Source organism: Protopterus annectens, chromosome 3.part1 (assembly GCF_019279795.1).
Source record: "Protopterus annectens isolate FY-2018-M chromosome 3.part1, PAN1.0, whole genome shotgun sequence".
Classification (NCBI taxonomy): Eukaryota; Metazoa; Chordata; order Ceratodontiformes; family Protopteridae; genus Protopterus; species Protopterus annectens.
In genome coordinates, this window is record NC_056732.1 from 1,299,327,490 (window position 1) to 1,299,347,484 (window position 19,995).

Below are 19,995 nucleotides of genomic sequence, written 5' to 3' on the forward strand. Positions count from 1 at the left end.
CTGGTTTTGCGGACCCCCCTCTGCCGCGAAGGCGGGGTCTTCCATTATTTCACCCTCCTCTGCCCCTGGAGGGGGTTCACCACGTGTGTCCTGAAAGGCTCCTTGGGGTTTTCGGAACCACATTTTCCCTCCCCTTTGACCCTTGGGGTAGGGTCTGGTAGGGGTGGAAAAAGGACTCCAACAGAGGACAGAGTCTTTCCTTACTGCTCACACCTGGTCAGAGTTTCATTAACTGTAGGCCCGAAAAGTGATGAGCCATCAAAAGGGCTATTCACAAAGGATGACTTGAAGGGCTCCACTAAGGAACACAAGCGGATCCAGGAGTGTCTCCTAAGAGCAACTCCTGTACCCGCTGCCCTGCTTGTTCCATTAGCTGTAAATGAAATGAGGTGCATGGATGAGTTAACAATGAAGTTGAGGGTAGCAAGCTGGGAGGCAACTTTGTCTGTAGCTCCTGCAACTACTGTACTCTGAAGAGCATCTCCCAGCGCTTTAAGGAGATCTCTTTGCAGTCTAGTGAAATGGGTTAAGTAGTTGAGTGAACGGAGTGCAAAAGTCACTGAACTAAACATGCACTTCCCATATCTATCCATGATCATGGAGTCTTTGTTAGGAGGATGCATAGAAGAGGAAGTTTCTGACATTTCCTTTTTGGTGGCTGCCGCCCCCACCACCATGGCATCAACTGGCACACCTTTGGTCAAAAAAGATTTATCTTGGGAAGCAGATATAAACTTATTAGTTCTCCTAGGGAAGGCTGTGGCGACCCCTAACCGGGAAAAGCCGAAAGACAAAGATGTGCACTCTCGTAACCAGTGGAGGTAATGTAGATTGACAAGGCACTCCTCTGATCAATTGTTGTTTGAGATCCTTGGCCCATAAACACTGCAGTTTCATCCATAGCAATCATGTTGGAGAGTTGGTATTTAGAAAAGTCAATACCATAAACAAAGGACTTGAACGCAAGTGCACGTTTAATAACTTCAGTATCTTCCAGCTTGAACAGTGTTGTTGATCTTCTTAGAGAAAGTTCATATCGCTGAAGGAAGCCATCCAGCTAATGTTGTGATGTTTTGAATTCGTCTGGGGATACTTCTAACTGTGGTGCCATTGCAAGGGCAAATGCTTGAATATCAGCCCTGTGCACAACCAATGCCTTTGCTCTGCTGTTAGCAATCCATTCACAGATGATGTATTCCAGCTCAGGAAATAATGGTTGTCGACATGATCCACACTTGCACTTCTTAGCATTTCCCTCGTCGGCCTGTTCACTGAGGTTATCGTACGCTGCATGCCATTTTCGGACCATTCGGAGATCTAACTTCTTCTCTTTGCAGAAAGCCATCGGATTCTTTTCCTGGGAGTCCTCCACGATTCCTTTCTTGTACTCGATGGAATAGCTCTTTCCTTTTGCACTCCTCTTGTCTGGGGGGGTTAATTGAAGACTTACGAGACTGGAGTGGCAACACAAAATGGCGACAGTTAAGAAGACACAAACACAGACGTTCGTTATCAAGTGCGCGCGCTTTACGCCCATTGTCTATACTTTGACCAATCAAAGTACGCCTGCCAGTGTTTATGGGCCAAGGATCTCAACCATCAAGTATGAGTGATGATTAGGGTTACAGTAAGAATCGTGGAGGAATCTTACAACTTTCTGCAAACGGAAGAAGTTGGGTGTCCGAATGGTCTGAAAATGGCGAGCAGAGTACAATAACCTCAATCAACGGGTGTCAATAATATTATTTTATAACTCAACATGTCCATCATGTGTTGTTGATGATGTTAACTGGGGCTTATTTTTGGGGTAGAGTTTATATCATGACCACCCTGAAAAACCATGTTAGGCCTTATGCTCTGGTTAGGTCTTATTTACGAAGAAATACAATATGCAGCCAAAAGCAGTTTTGTTTCTAGAAACAAATCCAGTTTGTAATGAGCAATATAGGTATGAGCACTGGACCAAGTGGCAGCTGCACAAATGTCATCTATGTTAGGTTGTGGAATGAGCTCTAGGAGGGCTTAGGCAAGGAAAATCCTCTTTTACCATACACAAAGGAGATACAATTGGGTTAACCATTTGGTCAGTGTAACTTTAGAAACTGATTTGCCCAATCTGTTAGGTGAGAAGGATACAAACAACTGGTCAGTTTTTCAGAAATCTTTGGTTTGATGGAGATAAAACTAAAGTTGTCTATGTACATTCAAAAGATGGAGCATGTACTCTCCCTTGTTTAAAAAGTTTGCAAAGAAAACCGGGAGGTTAATGACCTGGTTAATATAGGTTCATAGGTGTTTACTAGGCTAACGACCACAAGGGCCTTTTTAAGCCTAGCCATGCATCCCAAATCTCTGACAAGTTCTGATACCCTTGATAAGTGTAAGCATGGGCCTGGGAAATGAACCATTTACAGGTTACCTGTCTGCATCAGAGATATAGGTGCCAAACCAAGGATGAATTTCTGGTTTCCCATCCAACTGTCCAAGTTGCACTTGAATTGGAATAGGGAGGAACTCTGCTTCATATGGATGGGGAGCCTGTTCCATAGATGGGGTAGTCTCTGAGATACATACCTATCTCTTCAGCAGGTCCTATTTATATCACAGGCAAGGTTTAAGTTTTTAGAACAGGTAATTCTGGTACTGTTTGTTTTGTGGATATGCAGGAGGACCATCAGAGTGGGGTCCGACAATGTCCTGTATGCCAGGCATAGATCTCCCGTCAAAAGCCTGTAAGAGACAGAATACAGGGATAGTCTGCATAGGACATATTACTTATGCCCTATATTCTTTTACTGAGGAATCTCTGTGGACATTCCAGTTGTTGGATATGTCTGGTTAAGTACATACCAAAGGGGGCACTGTACTCAGTGATAGGTCTGATGAATGCAGAATACAATGGAACAATGACTTCCTTGGGCTTAGATGCCAGACCTTTGTTTATAAGTTGTGCAACATAGAATGATTTCCTCACCATTGTAGACACATGATGATCAAGGCTAGATTACTATCTATGTGTGTCCCTAAGTCCCTGACTGCTGGGTCAACTTTAAGGGATGTGTTGTCAATATGATAGTTACCAGGGATGGATGACTTCACAAAGGAAACTATTATGCATTTCTTGGCATTTAGTTTTAGTTCATGACTCTGAAACCAGTTGTTTGTCTGTGTCAGCTCCTCCTGGAGAACATTTGTGTCAGTGTGGGATTCAATGACAGCTCCTAATTTGCAATTATCTGCAAATTTAGTCAGCCAGAGACCACTGACATTGGCCTTGACTTCTGAGAAGTAAATGCTGAAAAGAAGCGGTCCAAGGACTGATCCCTGAGGGACTCCACTTGTGACTGGCCTCTTTGAAGAGGTGGACTCCCCTATTCTAACTTCCTGGGTCCTGTCTGTGAGCCAGTTGGCTATCCACTGGGTGACATACGGGTTTGTACCTAACCTCTTGAGTTTGTCAACAAAGCCCGAGTGGGGTATTATGTCAAATGCCTTGGCCATCAAGGTAGGCAGTGTGAACGATTCTGCCCTCATCCATTGCTTTGGTGACCTCCTCAAAGAAGCCCACCAGGTTGAGTAGGTATGATCTGCCCTTGACAAAACCAAATTGGGTTGGGTCCAATGTCTGTACGTTTACTATTTACTATATTATACATTAGACTCAGAAGGTACCTTAGACAAAAAAGGCAAGTTGGTCTGCAAGGAAACCCAGTCTTTGTGGAAAAACGGGTAAGGGAGTTTGGAATATAGAGCCTGGAGTTTGGATACTCATCTAGCTGATGTAATAGTGACTAGAAAAATGGTTTTCCAAGACAAAAACCTGAGGTCTGGCCTGGATGAGGATTCAAAGGGGCCTTGTGTTAGAGTTTGAAGCAAACTAGTTAAATCCCAAGGAGGAGTAGGATCTTTTAGTGTTGGTCTAAGTTGAAAAGGTTCCTTTGAGAAAGGCTTTGCGTAACTTGAAGAAGCTAAGGAAGAATTATTTTCATCTAAATGGAAGTTTGAAATGGCAGCCAACTGAGCTTTAATAGTACAAAAACTGGCCCCTTTATTGAAAATTGAAGCTACAAAATTAAGTATAGCTGTTATAGGGGTACAAAAGGGGTTTGGTTCCCTCTCAAGTGCTCTGAACACAGATCTCTTCCATTTACATTTGTAAATCTTTCTAGTAGAAGCTTTTTGAGAAGACAACCAAATATGATGGGCTGGGAAGGACAAGCAATCAGTGGAACTGGAGAAACCATGAGGTCAGTTTGAGGCCTGTTATATCTGGTTGAGTCATACCTATTGGATGAGACAGATCATCTGGATTGGGATCCAGTATCCATGGTAGATGTAGAAGATGAGGCCATAGGAAGAGGGACCAAATTTGATGAGGCCAAAAAGGTGCAATGAGGATAAGTGTGCTCTTCAACTGGTATGCTTTCTGTAGAAATTTGAGGATGAGAGGTAATGGGGGTAAGCATACAGAAGACCAGAGGGCCAATGGTGGACTAGAGCATCTCTTGTTGACTCGCCCTTCAGAGGCATCAGGACAAAAAATACCTGCTGCACTTGTTGAGGGGAGAAGAGAAAAGGTTGCAGCATGGCTGGCCCCACTGCCAGAAAATTGTCTCTGCCGCTTTGACATTGAGAGATCACTAGTGAGGCATCAGAATGGACCTGCTTACATTGTCTGCAATCACAATGAGTTCCCCCAGTATGTGCATTGCTAAGAGAAATTGGTAAGAAGAGATCACCCATTGCCACATTTTCAGTGCTTCTTGACATAGTTGCTAAGGTCTGGTTCCCCCTGTTTGCTGATGTACTAGACCGCAGACATATTTGTCAATCATCCCGGAAGGGAGAATGTCTTGAAAGACCTGCAATGCTAGAAGGACTGCTCTCATTTCCAGAACATTGACATGTGTTTTGGCATTTTCTGGAGAGCATGTACTTTGGACTGTCCTTCCCAAGTAGTGTCTCTACTCCAGTTGGAAGGAGTCTGTAGTCATCATGGCCATAGAGAGGGGAAGAACAAAAGGACAGCCTTGAGAAACTTAAAGTGACTCCACCAAAGAATATATTTTTTGCAAGACTGAGTGATCTTGACAGGGGCAGATAAAGACTGCTGAAGGACAGACCACTGTATCGATAGAGTTCATTGCAGAATCCACATGTGAAACCTTGCTAAAGGAACAGGGGTGACAGCTGCTTTCAAGGACCCCAAGGCATGTAAAATTAGATGAACTGGCAGAGACCTGTGCAAGATCAATTTTGTAACCTGGAATCTGAGTGTCTGAATTTGTGTAGGTGAAACAGCATCTATCTGTGTGACTGTGTTTAGATAAGCACTTACGAACCCCAGAATCTGTCTGGGTGTGAGTTGAGACTTGCTGTAATTGACTGTGATGCCTAGATGAAGTCATAACTGGAGCAAGTAATCCTTTGCCTGTAGAAGATAGATGCTTGGATGAGGTAGTTAGCAGCCAGATGTCTAGGTACAGAAACACTCTGAATCCCAGCAGTCTTTCATGAGCTGCTACCACCCTCATGCATTTGAACACCCTGGGGGCTGTGGTGAGGTCAAAAGGCAGTGCTCTGAACTGGTAACAACTGTCTACCAGCCAGAAGTACAGTTATCTCCTGGAGTGCCTATTAAGTTTGATGTGATAGTATGCATCCTGAATATCTGTCGAGCACATCTGCCCTTTTGCAGTACAGGCAAAATGGATGAACCATGAGAATCCAGAACTTTGTATATTTTACATATTGGTTTAACCTGCAGAGATCCAGGATGGGTCTCAAGTCCCCTGTCTTCTCTGGCACTAAGAAGAATCTTGATTAAGTTCTGGATCCTGTTTGGTAAGGGAGGACCTCCTGGATGACACTTTTTCTGAGCAACTTTTCTATTTCTAATGCTGCCACCTCCCTCTGACTGGGTCGGACATCAGGGACTCTTTTCATTCTTTCAGAGGATAATTTGGAAAAGTCGTATGATATAACATCTGTATATAATTCTCTGCACCCAGGAATCTTTTTGAAAAGATGCCCAGGCTTTTTGGTGCAGAGACAAATGCCCTCCCAACTGCCTCCAGACGGCAACAGTTGGGCCGCCTTTCAGAAATGCTGGTAGGATTTTTCCAAGAAGGAATCCCAGAAACACTCAATCTGCAGGCCAACTTTGCTGCAGGGACAGCATCTTCCATTAGAGTTCTCCCTTCTGCCTCTGGGAGAACTATCTCCTCGTGATTCTTGGAAAGGACCCTGGGATTTGCAGAACCACAACTTTCTACCTCCTTGCAGATTCTGGGAAAAGGGTCATTGAGGGGAAGAAATACATATTCCTATGGCAGACAAGGTCTTTCCTTTTTGCTCACTTCTGGACAGAGTTTCTTTTATTTTCTGGCCAAATAAGGAACAGCCATCAAATGTAGCATTGATAAATTAAGACTAGAAGGGCTCTGCAAATTTGAATACGCACACTCAGGCATGTCTCCTAATGGCTATGCCTAAACGCACTACCTGTGAGGTACCTTGTGCTATGTGGAAAATCAGCCTCATGGACTCAGTTATAGACTGAAGGATGACCAGTTGCAAACAGACTCTATTTTGGTCCTTCACAGACATGGACCCAGAAAGGGATCCTGACAGCTCCTTAATCAAATCTCTTTGCTGTCTCATGAAATGTGCCACATAATTCAATGACTGCACTGCAAAAATTGATGATAAATATGCTTACCAAATCTGTCAAAGGCCCCAGATCCTGTTAGGGGGATGGACAGAAGAACTTTGTTCTGCAAGCTCTTTCTTAGTGGCTGTGGCCACAACCATGGCATTAACTGTGACTCCCTAGCTCTAGTGTGATCTGTCCTTTGGAGGGGCTAAAAATTTGCCTGTTCACTTAGGAATGGGCTTCACAGTATCTGATTTATTCCATGTCCGGTGCAAAATGAGGTCTATAAATTCATCAGCCAGGGATGTCACCTAAGATGTAGCCAGGACAGACCTGAAAGAGTCCAGGAACACCCACTCCCTCTTGGGATGGGGTGCTGGAAGACCAGCCACCTTTTTGTTTTAGGAGTTCAAGAATGTCTCCAAAGGAGATGTCTTCAGGTGGAGATCTGGGGAACATTTTCCCTTCATCAAAATCAGCGTCTTCAGTTAGAGATTCTTGAGGGAAATCCAAGCGTCTCCTTTTACATGTTCTCTTCTGAGGGACCTCATCAGTGGGGTGGTTTGGTGAGTTATCAGAAGTTATAGGGGAGTTCTGAGGGACTGATTGGCAACTTGAACTGGTTGGCTGTCCCAGTGGAATAGAAGATCGAGGTTCAGAGCAAAGACCTGAAAGTAGCAGAGTGATATGATCTGAGGGGGGCTAGGGATGCCCCTTCCCTAGGTAAAGAGAAAGCCCTCTTTATAATCTTGAAGGCAGAGTGCCTAGGGGAGACTGAAGCCGGAGGTACCATAGCTGAAATCTCCTGCATCCAGACCTCTGAATCCCTCGAGGCCAGTCAGATCCAAGCTGTCCAGCGCTGAAGCTCTGGGGGGCAAGGATGGCTCCAATAACTTTGGAGTCGACCCAGTCCCCATGATCCAGTGCCGACACTTCGGCCCTGAGAGTTTTCTGGCTCTGAAAAGCTTGGAGGCAGATGGCTGAGGGAAGCAACCAGTCTCGAAGAATGAACTCTCTTCAGACCTGATGAGGACACCCCCAGGGATCTTGGATCAGAGGATTCTGAAATGACAGGCCGGACTGGAGAAGGAGAAACTAAAGAAGGACTAGTCACAGGCAGGCTCATGGATCCAGTGGGAGACATAGATGAAATTACCCCCATCTGGATCTGAGCTCTGAGGAATTTCTTCATCATTCTATCCACTTCAGCCTTGGACAAACTCCTGAAAGACTTGATTGAGGAACTAGTGGATGGTGGCCTCAAGTGCTTGTGAGCACATTCCTGCAAAAACAGGGAAGGGGGTCGAGAAGGCAAATAAATACATGACCGGATCAGAGGCACTTTAATTTTCGGAGGAACGAGATCTGACTTTTTTGACATTTTTGGCATTTTTGGAAGTGGCTCTGCAGAAGGAGACTCTTTGCTTTCGTTAGCCAAGTCAGGGTCTGAGCCCCGACTAGCATAGAGGAAGAAGAAGGAGAAGGAAGAAGACCCTTCAAAACAAGTTTGTTGTGTCTATCTGTGAGCGCCCTAGATTTGAATCTGGCACAAATTGTACAATCTGCATCTAAACTGGCAGCACCCAAACAACAGACACATTCCCTGAGGGCATCTGAATTACGTATTTTATGCCCACAAGAGCTGCATTTCTAGAAGCCAGTAGGTTTATTAGCTATCCTTGTGTGCTCCTAAAAAGGGGACGGCCCAAAAAGTAACTACAACTATGGAAAAATTACATATAATACTTTTTAGAAAAAGAAAAAGCAAGAAAATCTACCTACAATGGTAGTCAGGGGTACCCTAAAATGGGTAGGAAGAGGACAGGAAGAAGAAAGCTGAAGTACCAACAATGGTGCCAGAAGCCGATATCAAAGTCTCTGTAGAAGTCAAAGAAGAAAACAAAGCTCGACTAAAGGAAGAAAACTACTGGAATAAACAGAAGAATGTAACAGAAATCCAAAGGATATCCTATTGAAGGAAAAAAAACTGAAAGGCCCAGTTTTAACCCTGAAAAAACACCAATAGCTCGAGAGCGAGAGAATCTGTGTCTGCAGCGATATGGCGGCAAACGAGATTTGAATTATGTCAGGTGGGGCATTATAGGTCAAGGGAGGAGATCAAGAGTTTGGATCCGAGGAGCTAGAAGAAGCAACCAAGTCAGATCTGAAACTCATTAGTTGAGGAATGAATGAAAATTACATCAGACATTACCGTTTATGTCCTTACCATAATGCTAATGAAAAAAGTAAAACAAAGTAATATTGTTGCAGATGCAAGAAACTAAACATTTTTCATTCCTTTCATCATTCTGTCTAATTTTCAAGCCTATTTGCTTACAAAAAAATAACCTGTTTATTGCTTAAGCCAAGGACAGTAACCTACACATCCACTCTCGTAATAACAAGGGAAATTATCTTAATTCTACATACAGTATAATATACAGTAGACTTTTACACTTCACGCCTGCCTCAGCAGCCTAAGATCACAGCATTATATTAACATAAATTTCCTTCTATCCAGCCTTTCTTATCTTGTTATAATGTATATGGCTAATATTTCTTACAACTAAGAAAAAGCATTTGTTTACCTTAATATTTAACATTTAAAACAGTTTCCTAAAAGATCCCACAGCATTTAAAATACCTTGACTGCACACTATACCAAATTCTATCATTGTTTTATATATATAATAAGAACAAACAAATGTTATTCTTGCAGTTACTTCTTTTTTCCCCATTAGTGTCCTTCTAAATATTAATGAAGAAGTGCGGGGTATGTGCTTTGCAGTCCATACACAAGTTTACAAAGTCAAAAAAACTCCAGACTTTCTCAGTCACTTCTTGCAAAGCCATACTGCACAAATGTGACTGATGCTTTATAGTCTCCCATTTATTCACTAATGTCAGTGGTGCTACTTCTCTTAACATTTCTGGAACTTAAATTACACAAGTAACCACAATTCTCATGTATTTACTGAAAATTGCAAGAAAACAGAACTCTACAAAAAGTCTGCATTTTATCAATAAACAATAAAAAAATACAATTTACTGTTTTCCCTTACCTGAAATGATCCTGGCATGGGCTTTGTTGATCCACTTTTATCAAAAGAAGACTTTGAGTTTGCACGGACTATACCTAAACGAGAGAGGTACTCTGGTGGATGAAGGGAGCTCCTGAAAACCTAAGAAAAACGATTTAGCGTCTTACTTCATCACACAAAAATTTGGCCTCTTGTGGTAAACAGATAACGATAGCACATTTAATAAAGGAGGGAATTCTGTGTTTCTAATGCATCAGTTCAAGTATCAGAACTTACCTCTCATACATAAGGACTACATAAATAATGAAATACAGGAACGAACAACTAAAGGAATCAGAATATGGTGAATTAATATGAAGCTGACTGTTATTATGAAGCAAAGCAATAGAGAAACAGCAATTACATCTAAGTGGAATAGGCTGCCTAATACTGTAAAAGACCTTGTTTATGGTATCATACTCACTTTTGTAGCAATATACTAACACTGTAAGCATGCCTGTTACTCCTATTGATAGCAAACCCCCCCCAAAAAATTCTAGAAAACGTGGAGCATTTATATTATAAACATCACAGTAAGGCAGTGCATACAGCCTACCTTGACTTGGCCAAGACCTTTGATACCATTACCCACTCTGATATCATTGATAAACTCACCAAACTAGGCATCAATCTTACATCACTAGGTGGGTTGCAAATTGGCTCACAGATAGGACCCACAGAGTGAAAGTTACGGATTCCAAGTCAGACTGTTGACCAGTCATGAGTGGAGTCCCACAGGACTCGGTTTTGGGCCCTCTCCTGTTTGGCATCTACTTCTCAGAAGCCCAGGCCAACACAGAAGGACTTTGGTTGACCAAATTCACTGATGACTGCAAGCTAGGAGTCATTATCAATTCCCCAAGTGATGCAGACATCCTACAAAAGGGACTCTCAGAGACCAATGACTGGTGTTGGAACCAAGGCCTGAAGCTTAATGCCAAAAAATGTGTTATTATCCACTTTGGAAAAAGCTCAGTTCCCATGAATTACCACATTAATGGGAGCCCAGTGAACACTGAAGGGGCCATAAGAGATCTGGCCACCCAGGTCAACAGCCATCTCACCATTGACCACCACACTGCCACTGTGATCAGAAAGTCTTTCTACATGGTACATCTTATAACCAAAGGTTTCGCATCCAGGAAGAAAGAGGTCATCATCCCTCTCTACTCATCCCTCATTATACCAGTCATTGAATATAACGCCCCATTTGACATATATCTGACCAGACACCTACAACTGCTGGAAAGGCCACAAAAGTACCTTACAAAAAGGATCCCATGCCTTAAACGCATGTCCTACATAGACAGAATCAAGAGACTTCAGCTGTTCCCAGTCTCTTATCATCTAATTAGAGGTGATCTCTGCTTGACTTACACAGCCATGTCCGACCCAGCCCTACCTGAAATGCTACACCTAAAGAAATCCCAATCCCCCCATGCCACATGCTCCAGAGATCACAACCTCATTACCACAATTACTGGAGGGACAGGTTCATCTCCTAAAGACTGTCCATACTGTGGAATATGCTTCCATTCACGTCAAGCAAAGCACCTCACTTGCTCTCTTCAAGAGAAATCTTGACGAGTGTATGGGTAACAAAGTTCACTCCAGGGATCATTCCTGTTGCCCTAATGGATAGGAGCACTGTGAACTAACATCGGGTGGCACGGTGCCTGGGCAATTTTTTTGGGCTAGGCTTGTAAAGGTTCCAGGGCCATTAGCCTAGTACACACCTATGAACAAGTAAAAAACAAATGGATGAGCGGCAATAAAATGTGAAAAATGAGACAGCACAAACCAAAACAACTTATTTTTGAAAAAAAATGTGCCTGAAAATAAGGACACTGAGGCTCACTTAATCTGTTCACAATCATGCTGAATATAAAAAATTATAATCAGGTCTTTGTTTATGCAAACACAGAGAGTACATGCAGACTGTGTACAGAAGACACTCTAGCTGTAGATTAATTTGTAGCAACTTGTGATATGAGTCAACAACGCTACTCACTGCACCACTGTGCTACCCTATACAGATACCTAAAGAGAAACTGGAGGAACACCAATTCACTTGCAGCTGGTCTTTGACTGTTAGAGGCGACCAAAGTACTTGGATAAAATCCATGCAGAGATGGGTAGGACGTGCAAACTCCATAAGGATCCAAAGCCAAGAACATAACCAGAGAAACAATAGCTGTGAAATGGCACTGCTTCTCACTGCTCCACTGTGCAAGTGCTCATCTGCTTTTATAAACATCCTGTCCAACTGCCAAAGACAGCCACTTACTGTGCAAAACACGAAAGTATGATGGTGATTTATTTTACTAGCTAGAGTTCATGTCATCCAAAAAGGGAAAATGTCAGTGTGGGAGGCAGATAACCCATAAGGATCATCATGAACAGTGCATTTTTGTTTGGGTGCCCTCTGTAGATAAGTTTATGTTGTACCTTTAAGAACCATTCCAGTCAGTGGCCATGTGTACATAAGTACTAAGCACGATTTTGAGTGAGCAGCTGGAATGAAAACATGTATGGTGTAGCAGTCAGTCAGTTAGTTTAAGTTTAATGTTCCAGTTATCCAGCCTGATTTGTTTGTGTGAAATAAACAACTTAAATGAACTCCCAAGCCTTATCGTCTTATTTGAATACACAAAACGACCGACATGGTGTCAGAAGTGGGATCCAAAGTCAAAACTATGAGGCGCACAGTCAGTGATGGAGGAATATACACAAGTGGATTATCTGAAGCTCAAACAACTCGCAACCAGGTCAGAAAGGTAATTCAACTACTAAAACACATTTAAATGATTTTTACGTAACAAATATAAAATGAAGCATTCAAAACAAATTTCTAATCAAACAAAATGTTCAAAACTTCGACATATTGGCAAAAGAACTCGAAATGCTTAAGAAAATGTTTAAAATAACTTCCAAATTGCATAAAATGTATAAAAAGGGAAAATGGACGTATTTTTTGCAATGTACTACTTTTTGTGTTAACTAAAACAATTTGCAATATCCGAAGTGTGGAAAATGTTGGCAAGTGTGTGCAGTATTACAGTATAGTTATTTTGCAAAGTACAATTATTTCAAAGAGATTATTGTGCATTTGAATACTTTTTCAAGTACCTTGCGTGTCCATGTTTAAACAATTACAAGGGCAACTTGGCATGGCAGAAGGACTTCGCAGACCCATTCCACTTGTATTTGATAATAATGTTGCAGAAAACTGGAAAGTGTTTGAGCAAGAGTAAGACATTTTCATACAGGCTGCTTTTTCTGATAAAGACACACGTACAAAGGCATTTATTCTGCTTAATTTAGCTGGTTCAGAAGCCACTGAAAGACCGCGTTCATTTGTGTATGTACCTACTGTGTTTGCAGGGGAGGGGGAAGACTGCCATATTGTGGTACTGGCTGAAAGACCATGACTGCTTAAAACGTAAAATTAGGAAATGTGCAACTCCCAAACAAATATTACAATGGAAAGACACATGTTTTACACAAGAGATCAAAAGCCTGGTGAAACTCTTGTAGCATATAACCGAGTTGATAAATGAGGCAAAAACGTGCAGATTTGGTGATCTGAGAGATGAGTTGATAAAAGACAGGCTTATATGTGGCATTCATTAAAGATGATGCAGTGACAAGGATTTTGCTTCCAGATGGTGATTTAACTTTGAAAAGGTCAGAGAGATTTGTCAGACATATGAGCTTACAAAAAAGCACATGAATATGTTTATGAATGAGAAAATCACGCTTGCAGTGCCTTCCAGTGTTAATGTTGATAGTATGTAGCACGAGGTTAAAAGATACAGGCCTATGGCAGGACCCCACCCTGGCCCTCAGAAAAACCCAGAGCAGTTACAGTGAAACCCAGGGCTCACTCAGTAAAGCAGACGGGTGACTCAGCAAAACCTGTGACAAGCCTCATAGTCAACTGCTGTAACTGTGGAGGCAGCCATGAGCCCAAACAAGAGACGTGCTTAGCTTTTGGTCAGCAGTGCCACATATGTAAAACATGGAACCATTTCAAAAGGCTCTGATAATCTAAAGGGGCACATTCTTTTATTAAAAAAAAAGTATTCAAAGAGACAATTTGATCAACTAGAAAGCTGCAACCCTACTTTTTATGTTGATGGTGTGTCTGTGCTTGGTGAAACAGTCAATGCAGTAGTTTTGTGGACAAAGAGTGATGTATTTTGTACCATTTGGATTAATGGGAGACCTGTAGAGCTCAAAGTTGATATCGGTTCAAAGTACAATGTTATGTCAGCATATGTGTTTGTTACAGTAAAAGCTGGTGAGAAACTTGATCTGGCAAAGTGTGTGAAACTTGTTGCTTATGTTGGAAGAAATTCAAACCAAAGGCTCAGTACTGCCTTCATGTTATTCTGCTGGGAACAGCTATGACTTGTAGTTTTATGTAGAGACACATGCAATCATTATTAGGCCTCAAAGACATTTGGAAAATGGGACTGCTTTCATTAACTCATTACATCTGAGTGACACCTCCAGGTGCATCTGCAGCTAGTCCTACTGATGACTCAACGCATCAAATATTGCTTACTTATATTTGCATCAATGGTTCCAAAACCATGTTATGTACAAGGTTTTAAAAGAATTCATCTTAAAGCTTACATGACGGCAAACTCAACTGCATTAATATTTGACCTCTGTCTAGTGCAGGTAAAGATACATTAACTGTTGTTTTTATGATACTACTTTATACAGATATAGTTTTCACATTTTTATATGTATCTCAACAACAAAGTAACACAGACAGAACTCCTTAGCGTCATATTAAAGCTCTCAGCTAGATGAATAAAATGCTGCTGACAGTATGTGTTTAACTTGAATTGTTAGTGAAATATTGTAAGTTGTTTACAAGATATTACAAACATAATAGTTACCGTGTTTACTGTGACTTATAAATAAGACCTAGAACCTAAAGAATACTGCCACTATAAAAACAGTTTGTGCTGAAGGGTTCGGCATTTATACTTCTTTCATAGCCCGTATAAGAAACCTCAGGAAAGTTCTTTAACGTGCTCTTGTAGTGAATCTTAAACTGAATCCTCAGAAATGTAAATTCAGGCTACAGGAAGTTACTGATGTGGGTCAATTGTTTACCAGTTCAGGCTTATGACCAGATCCTTCCAAGCAAACAGCAATTCTTGAGATGCCAGCTCCAGACAATGTCACAGCCTTACAACGTTTTCTTGGCATGGTCAACTATTTGGGCAAATTCATTCCAGATCTAAGTGAGCTTTTGGCACCGTTAAGAGAGCCGAAACGAACAGATGTAACCTGGCCCTGGTTAGAACACCAACAAAGAGCATTCGATGTCCTGAAACAGAAAATTGCCGGTCCACCCACTCTGAGATATTATGATGTTCACAAACCAGTCACTCTTTCTTGTGATATTTCTAAGTTTGGTCTTGGTGCAGTCATTCTTCAAGAAGGTATACCAGTAGCCCATGCACCCAGAGCTCTAACCCACACTGAGATGCAGTATGCTCAAATAGAAAAAGAGCTTTTCGCAACTGTGTTTGCAGGTTCTAAATTCCATGATTATATTCATGGCCGACCTTTCCATATCAAAGCTGACCACCAACCTTTGGTCACTATTTTAAAAAAAATAATGCACACAGCTCCTGCGAGATTGCAACACGATAGTCAAATTGCAAAAGTACAATTTCAATCTTGTTTACAAAAAAGGCAAATTTCTTTATCTTGCTGATACCTTATCCTGATTGTCCAGGAAAAACACCGAACAACATGAAAATAAGAAATCTGATTTTGAAGTCATGGAAGTGAAAATTTTTTCTTTCACACATCTTGATGAGCTTAGACCTCAAACAGCTTCAGATCTAATTTTTCAGATGCTCAACCACTTTATCAGTCAAGGATGGCTGTCAAAGCAAACTTGTTTACCAGTAGACATGTAACAATATTTTACTTACAGAGCTATCATCATGAAAGGTGCAAAAGTGATTGTTCCAAAATACTTGCAACAAGAGTATATTAAAATCTTGCATTGTGGCCACCCAGGAACTGATTCTACCAAAAGAAGGTCGAGGGAACTAGTATTTTGGCTTTCTATGTCAAAAGATATTGAAAAGGAAATTTCATCTTATTCTGTTTGTAATAATACTAAACCGCATCAACAAAAAGAACCACTTCAGTTAGCCAGATTCTTGAACTACCCTGGTCGTCAGTAGCTATAGATACTTTTGAATGGAATGGTCAACATTACTTGATATTAGTAGACTCTTATTCAAATTGGTTTGAGATTGACCTGTTTCCTAACCTAACGTCCAATACAGTCATTACAAAGTTGAAGAGACATTTTTCTGTCCATGGTAGTCCGCACAAAGTCATTTCTGACAATGGTACATAGTTTACTAGTCAGCAGTTCAAAAGATTTTCTGAGACATGGGACTTTGTTCATGATACTAGTAGTCCTGAATACCCACAATTAAATGGTTTGGCTGCACATGCAGTTCAAAGTACAAAACAGCTGTTAGAGAAATCCAAATGAGACAATACTGATGTTTTTCTAAACTTGCCTATTATCAGACATATTCCTCGCAATAATTTACTTGGGTCACCTGCTCAAAGGCTTATGTTGAGACAAACCAGAGCCACACTACCAATCAGCAAGAATTTGTTGGTTCCATGTGCTAAAAACAACAAAGCAGCAAAAGCTCAACTCCTAAAGAAGCATTTGTCCCAAAAGTCCTACTATTACAAAACCAGCAAACCTCTGAATCCATTGAAAGGAGAGTGTGTAAGGATGCAGACAGTAAAAGGATTTGATCAGATATGACTTGTCAAACATCTCTGTGAAGAACCAAGATCATACATCACTGAATCACAATTGATGGAATTTAGGCAGAATCAGAAACATTTACTAAAGGTTTCCAAGCCAGTGTTACAGCATCTTGTCTGCAAAGGAGATTTGTCCAATGTTCCTGTTCCAGAGAGCATTTCACCATTTGTTCCTTTTCCTGAAAGCATCCCTGAAAATCCTGAAGCAGAACATTCCCCTGTGACTGTTCCTACACCCAGTTCTGATTATTATACTACGAGGTCAGGTCAGATCTAGTCTAATCCCAGACACACGGCAACCTGGACATGATTGTTCTTGTTTATATATGTCTGTATAATTTGCATGCCTATTCAATTGTCATTTTTTTCATTGCATGACAGAATACTCAAAGAGGGAGGATGCAGATCAGAGTGTGTGTTGTACCTTTAAGAACCATTCCAGTCAGTGGGCACGTGCATATAAGTACTGAGCACGTACAACCAAAAGTGCCATTTTGAGTGAGCAGCTAGTGTGAAAGCGTGTGTGTGTGTGTGTGTGTGTGTGTGTGTGTGTGTGTGTGTGTGTGTGTGTGTAGCAGTCAGTCAGTCAGTTTAAGTTTAATGTTCCAGTTATCCATCCAGATGTGTTTGCATGTAATAAACAACTTAAAAGAACACCCACACCTTATCTTCCCACGGCCATAGCTCTTGTAGTATCTGTAAGTCATTTGTGCCTAAGGCACTCATAAGCTGTTTGTCTTCCCTGGCCATTTATCTTGAAAACCAATGGCTTAAACAGTTAGCCCAGGGTACTGTGGCAGAATCCTTAAACCCCAAGATACTCTCATTAGGTAAAAAGAAGGCCAAGAAGTCTCAGCTGTATTCTTTAGCTGTCAAGCCTCCATCAGATGTCCCCTCTACAAGCAGGTAATAGCTTTGTAGGTTATTCGGCATCTATATTGGGTTCCTCTGCCATGACCCTCACCAGAGGCTGGCATGGATCCATCTTTTCACACATCCTCTGAAGCTTTGAAGGTGTCTGCTCCGGACATCGAGAGGGAACAGTGGTTTACTATTTCAGTGGGTCCTAGAGGGATTCCACCGATACTGGTCAGGGAGGAAGTTCCAGGTTCTCTTACTGAATATCATCAAATGTAAGAACCTCTGGTATTTGTTGGGGATGATGTCCCTTCTAAGAAAAGACAAAAACTGAAACATGTTTCAGCCAACCCATGGATCCTCAAAGGAAATGGCAAGAATTTACTCAGGGCTTGTTTTCTGCCTTAATAGCTCTAAAGCCTTGTCAAGGGATTTCAGTACCTGCTCCTCCTTGGACTTCCACCCCTTCTAGACAGATTCCTTGGCTGAGGATTCAGTGTCTAGTAAGGGGTCTTTGTCTTATTCTTCACAAATGCCTTCACCTTTGGCTTATAGTTCTGATGAAGAGGAGTCTATTAGTTCTGAGTCTCCTTTTGAGGAATTGTCCTTTAGGCACACAACTGCTAGGATAATGGAATTCTTTAAGTGGGATTCAAGTGTCTGATATTCAGAGAAGATATTATGAGTTGCTTCAGGTGGGTACTCCTAAACCACTGGCAATTCCTCCTGTGTTGGCTGCCTTGCTAGATACTTTCATTGCTGCTTCCAAGTCTCCTGATTCTCAGCCTTCTGCTCCTAAGAAACCTGATATGTTCTATAAGGTTCCTGAGGAGTGCCATTTAAATGTCTTCTACTGATCCTGCTGAGGTGTCAGTCTCTTCTGACAAACCTTCTAAACCTTTGCACTCTTCCAAACTGTTGCCTTCTTATAAAAAAAAAAAATATCAGGGCAAATGGAGAGGATTGGCAAAAAAGTTTGCACTGCTTCTACTTTGGCTTTTAGGGCTATTAATTACTAGACCCTCATGCCCAGGTATGCTCTGGCCTTGATTGCTCAGGCTTATCAGGTTAGCTTTGACCTCCTTAATTCTGAAGGCAAATCCTCTGCCTTATCTTTTTTAGGTTCTGCTTAATTATAGCTATGATGCTGCTGACACCTCTTCTAGGGCTATAGCTTTTGGGTCCATCATGAGGCATTATTCTTGGCTTCGTCTCCAGTCTCTGCCTGGGGACATTAAGGCCAAGTGGTTGGATGCTCCTTTGGATAATACACATCTTTGTGGGACTGTTGCTGCTGACATGTTTAAGTCTCCTCAACAGAAAGGCAAAACCTTAAACATATTTTTGTCTTTCCTATCCTAAGTTCCAGAGGAATTATCCTTCTAGGTCTGCTTTTGTTTGTAGGCAACCCCGACAGGCCTCTAAGGGCAGGAAGGGTGGGAGGCGGAACACCTCTGCTAAGGCTTCTCAGATTTCTGTGGCCCAGAAGCCTCTTATCTGACAAGCCTGCTTCTCGTTGACAATTCACCCCCCTTCTTCTTTTAGATGAGGTTCCTTTGTCCCTTCGGCTCTCCCTTTGTCTTTCAAATTGGCATCTCATCACTTCAGATTTCTTTCGATCATCCAGCATGGTTACTTCGTGGTATGGGAATCTCTCCCTCCTTTTTCAGGGATTCCTCAACCTCCTCTAGAGCAACTTCCTCATTTCCTGGAGGTTCTAGGGACCCTGTTGAACCAAGGAACCATTCACCCTGTCCCCCCTTCCCAAGTGGGAAGGGGTTTTTATTCCAGGATGTTCCTGGTTCTTCAAAATGAGGGCACTTGGAGACCTATTTTGGATCTCTCGCTACTCAACACCTTTCTCGAGATTCCTTCCTTTCAGATGGTTACTCTTTAAACTCTGTTTCCTCTTTTATTCTAGGCTTTTTGGTGCCCTTGGCTCTAAAAGATGCCTACTTTCATATCCCTATTCACCCTCTTTTCAAGAAGTTTTTACATTTCGTTATGTCCTCCTCTCATTTGCAGTTCTTTGCTTTGCCCTTTGAATTCTCTACTGCCTCAAGAATATTCACAAAATGCCTAGCTCCTGTAATTGCCTTCTGCACGCTCCAAGCCATTAATATTTTTCCTTATCTAAATGACCTGTTGCTTCTGGTGCCTTCTCTCGGTCAATTGTTACAGGATCTGCTTTTCACCATCTCTTCTTCAAAGTCTGGGGTTTACTATCAACTTCCAGAAGTCTGTCCTGACACTCTCTCAGGATCAAGTGTATCTGAGACGCAGGATTCAGATGGTGCCAATACTGGCCTCTCTTCTGCCTCCAAAGGTATTGCCATTGACAGCCTTCTTTCTGTCTTTTCTTTCTCTGACTGCCATGCCAGCCAGGGAGTTTCTTTGGATCCTGGAATTCATGGCCTCTTCTATTCCAATGCTTTCTCTTGCCGGACTGCATACGTGGAAGCTTCAATGGTACCTCAAATGTCAGTTTGGCTACAGCATTGTCACCCACTGAAGTGTATGTCTCCTTCCTGGTCTCAATAAGGAATTTGAGTGGTGGATTCAACAGTT

General features: G+C 41.9%; 1 protein-coding gene across 7 annotated transcripts in view; it reads right to left on the bottom strand.

Annotated features, from left to right (window-relative positions):
• CIBAR1 (CBY1 interacting BAR domain containing 1) overlaps window positions 1-19,995 on the bottom strand; it is a 1,541,282-nt gene that overhangs the window by 147,943 nt on the left and 1,373,344 nt on the right. For 6 of the 7 annotated variants that reach the window (XM_044067346.1, XM_044067347.1, XM_044067348.1 and 3 more), the window contains one exon: window positions 9,718-9,837. The exons of the other annotated variant lie outside the window; for it this stretch is intronic. In XM_044067346.1, coding sequence (XP_043923281.1) covers window positions 9,718-9,837 — 120 coding nt within the window. The remainder of the gene's footprint in view (window positions 1-9,717; window positions 9,838-19,995) is intronic. 7 annotated transcript variants of the gene reach the window in all.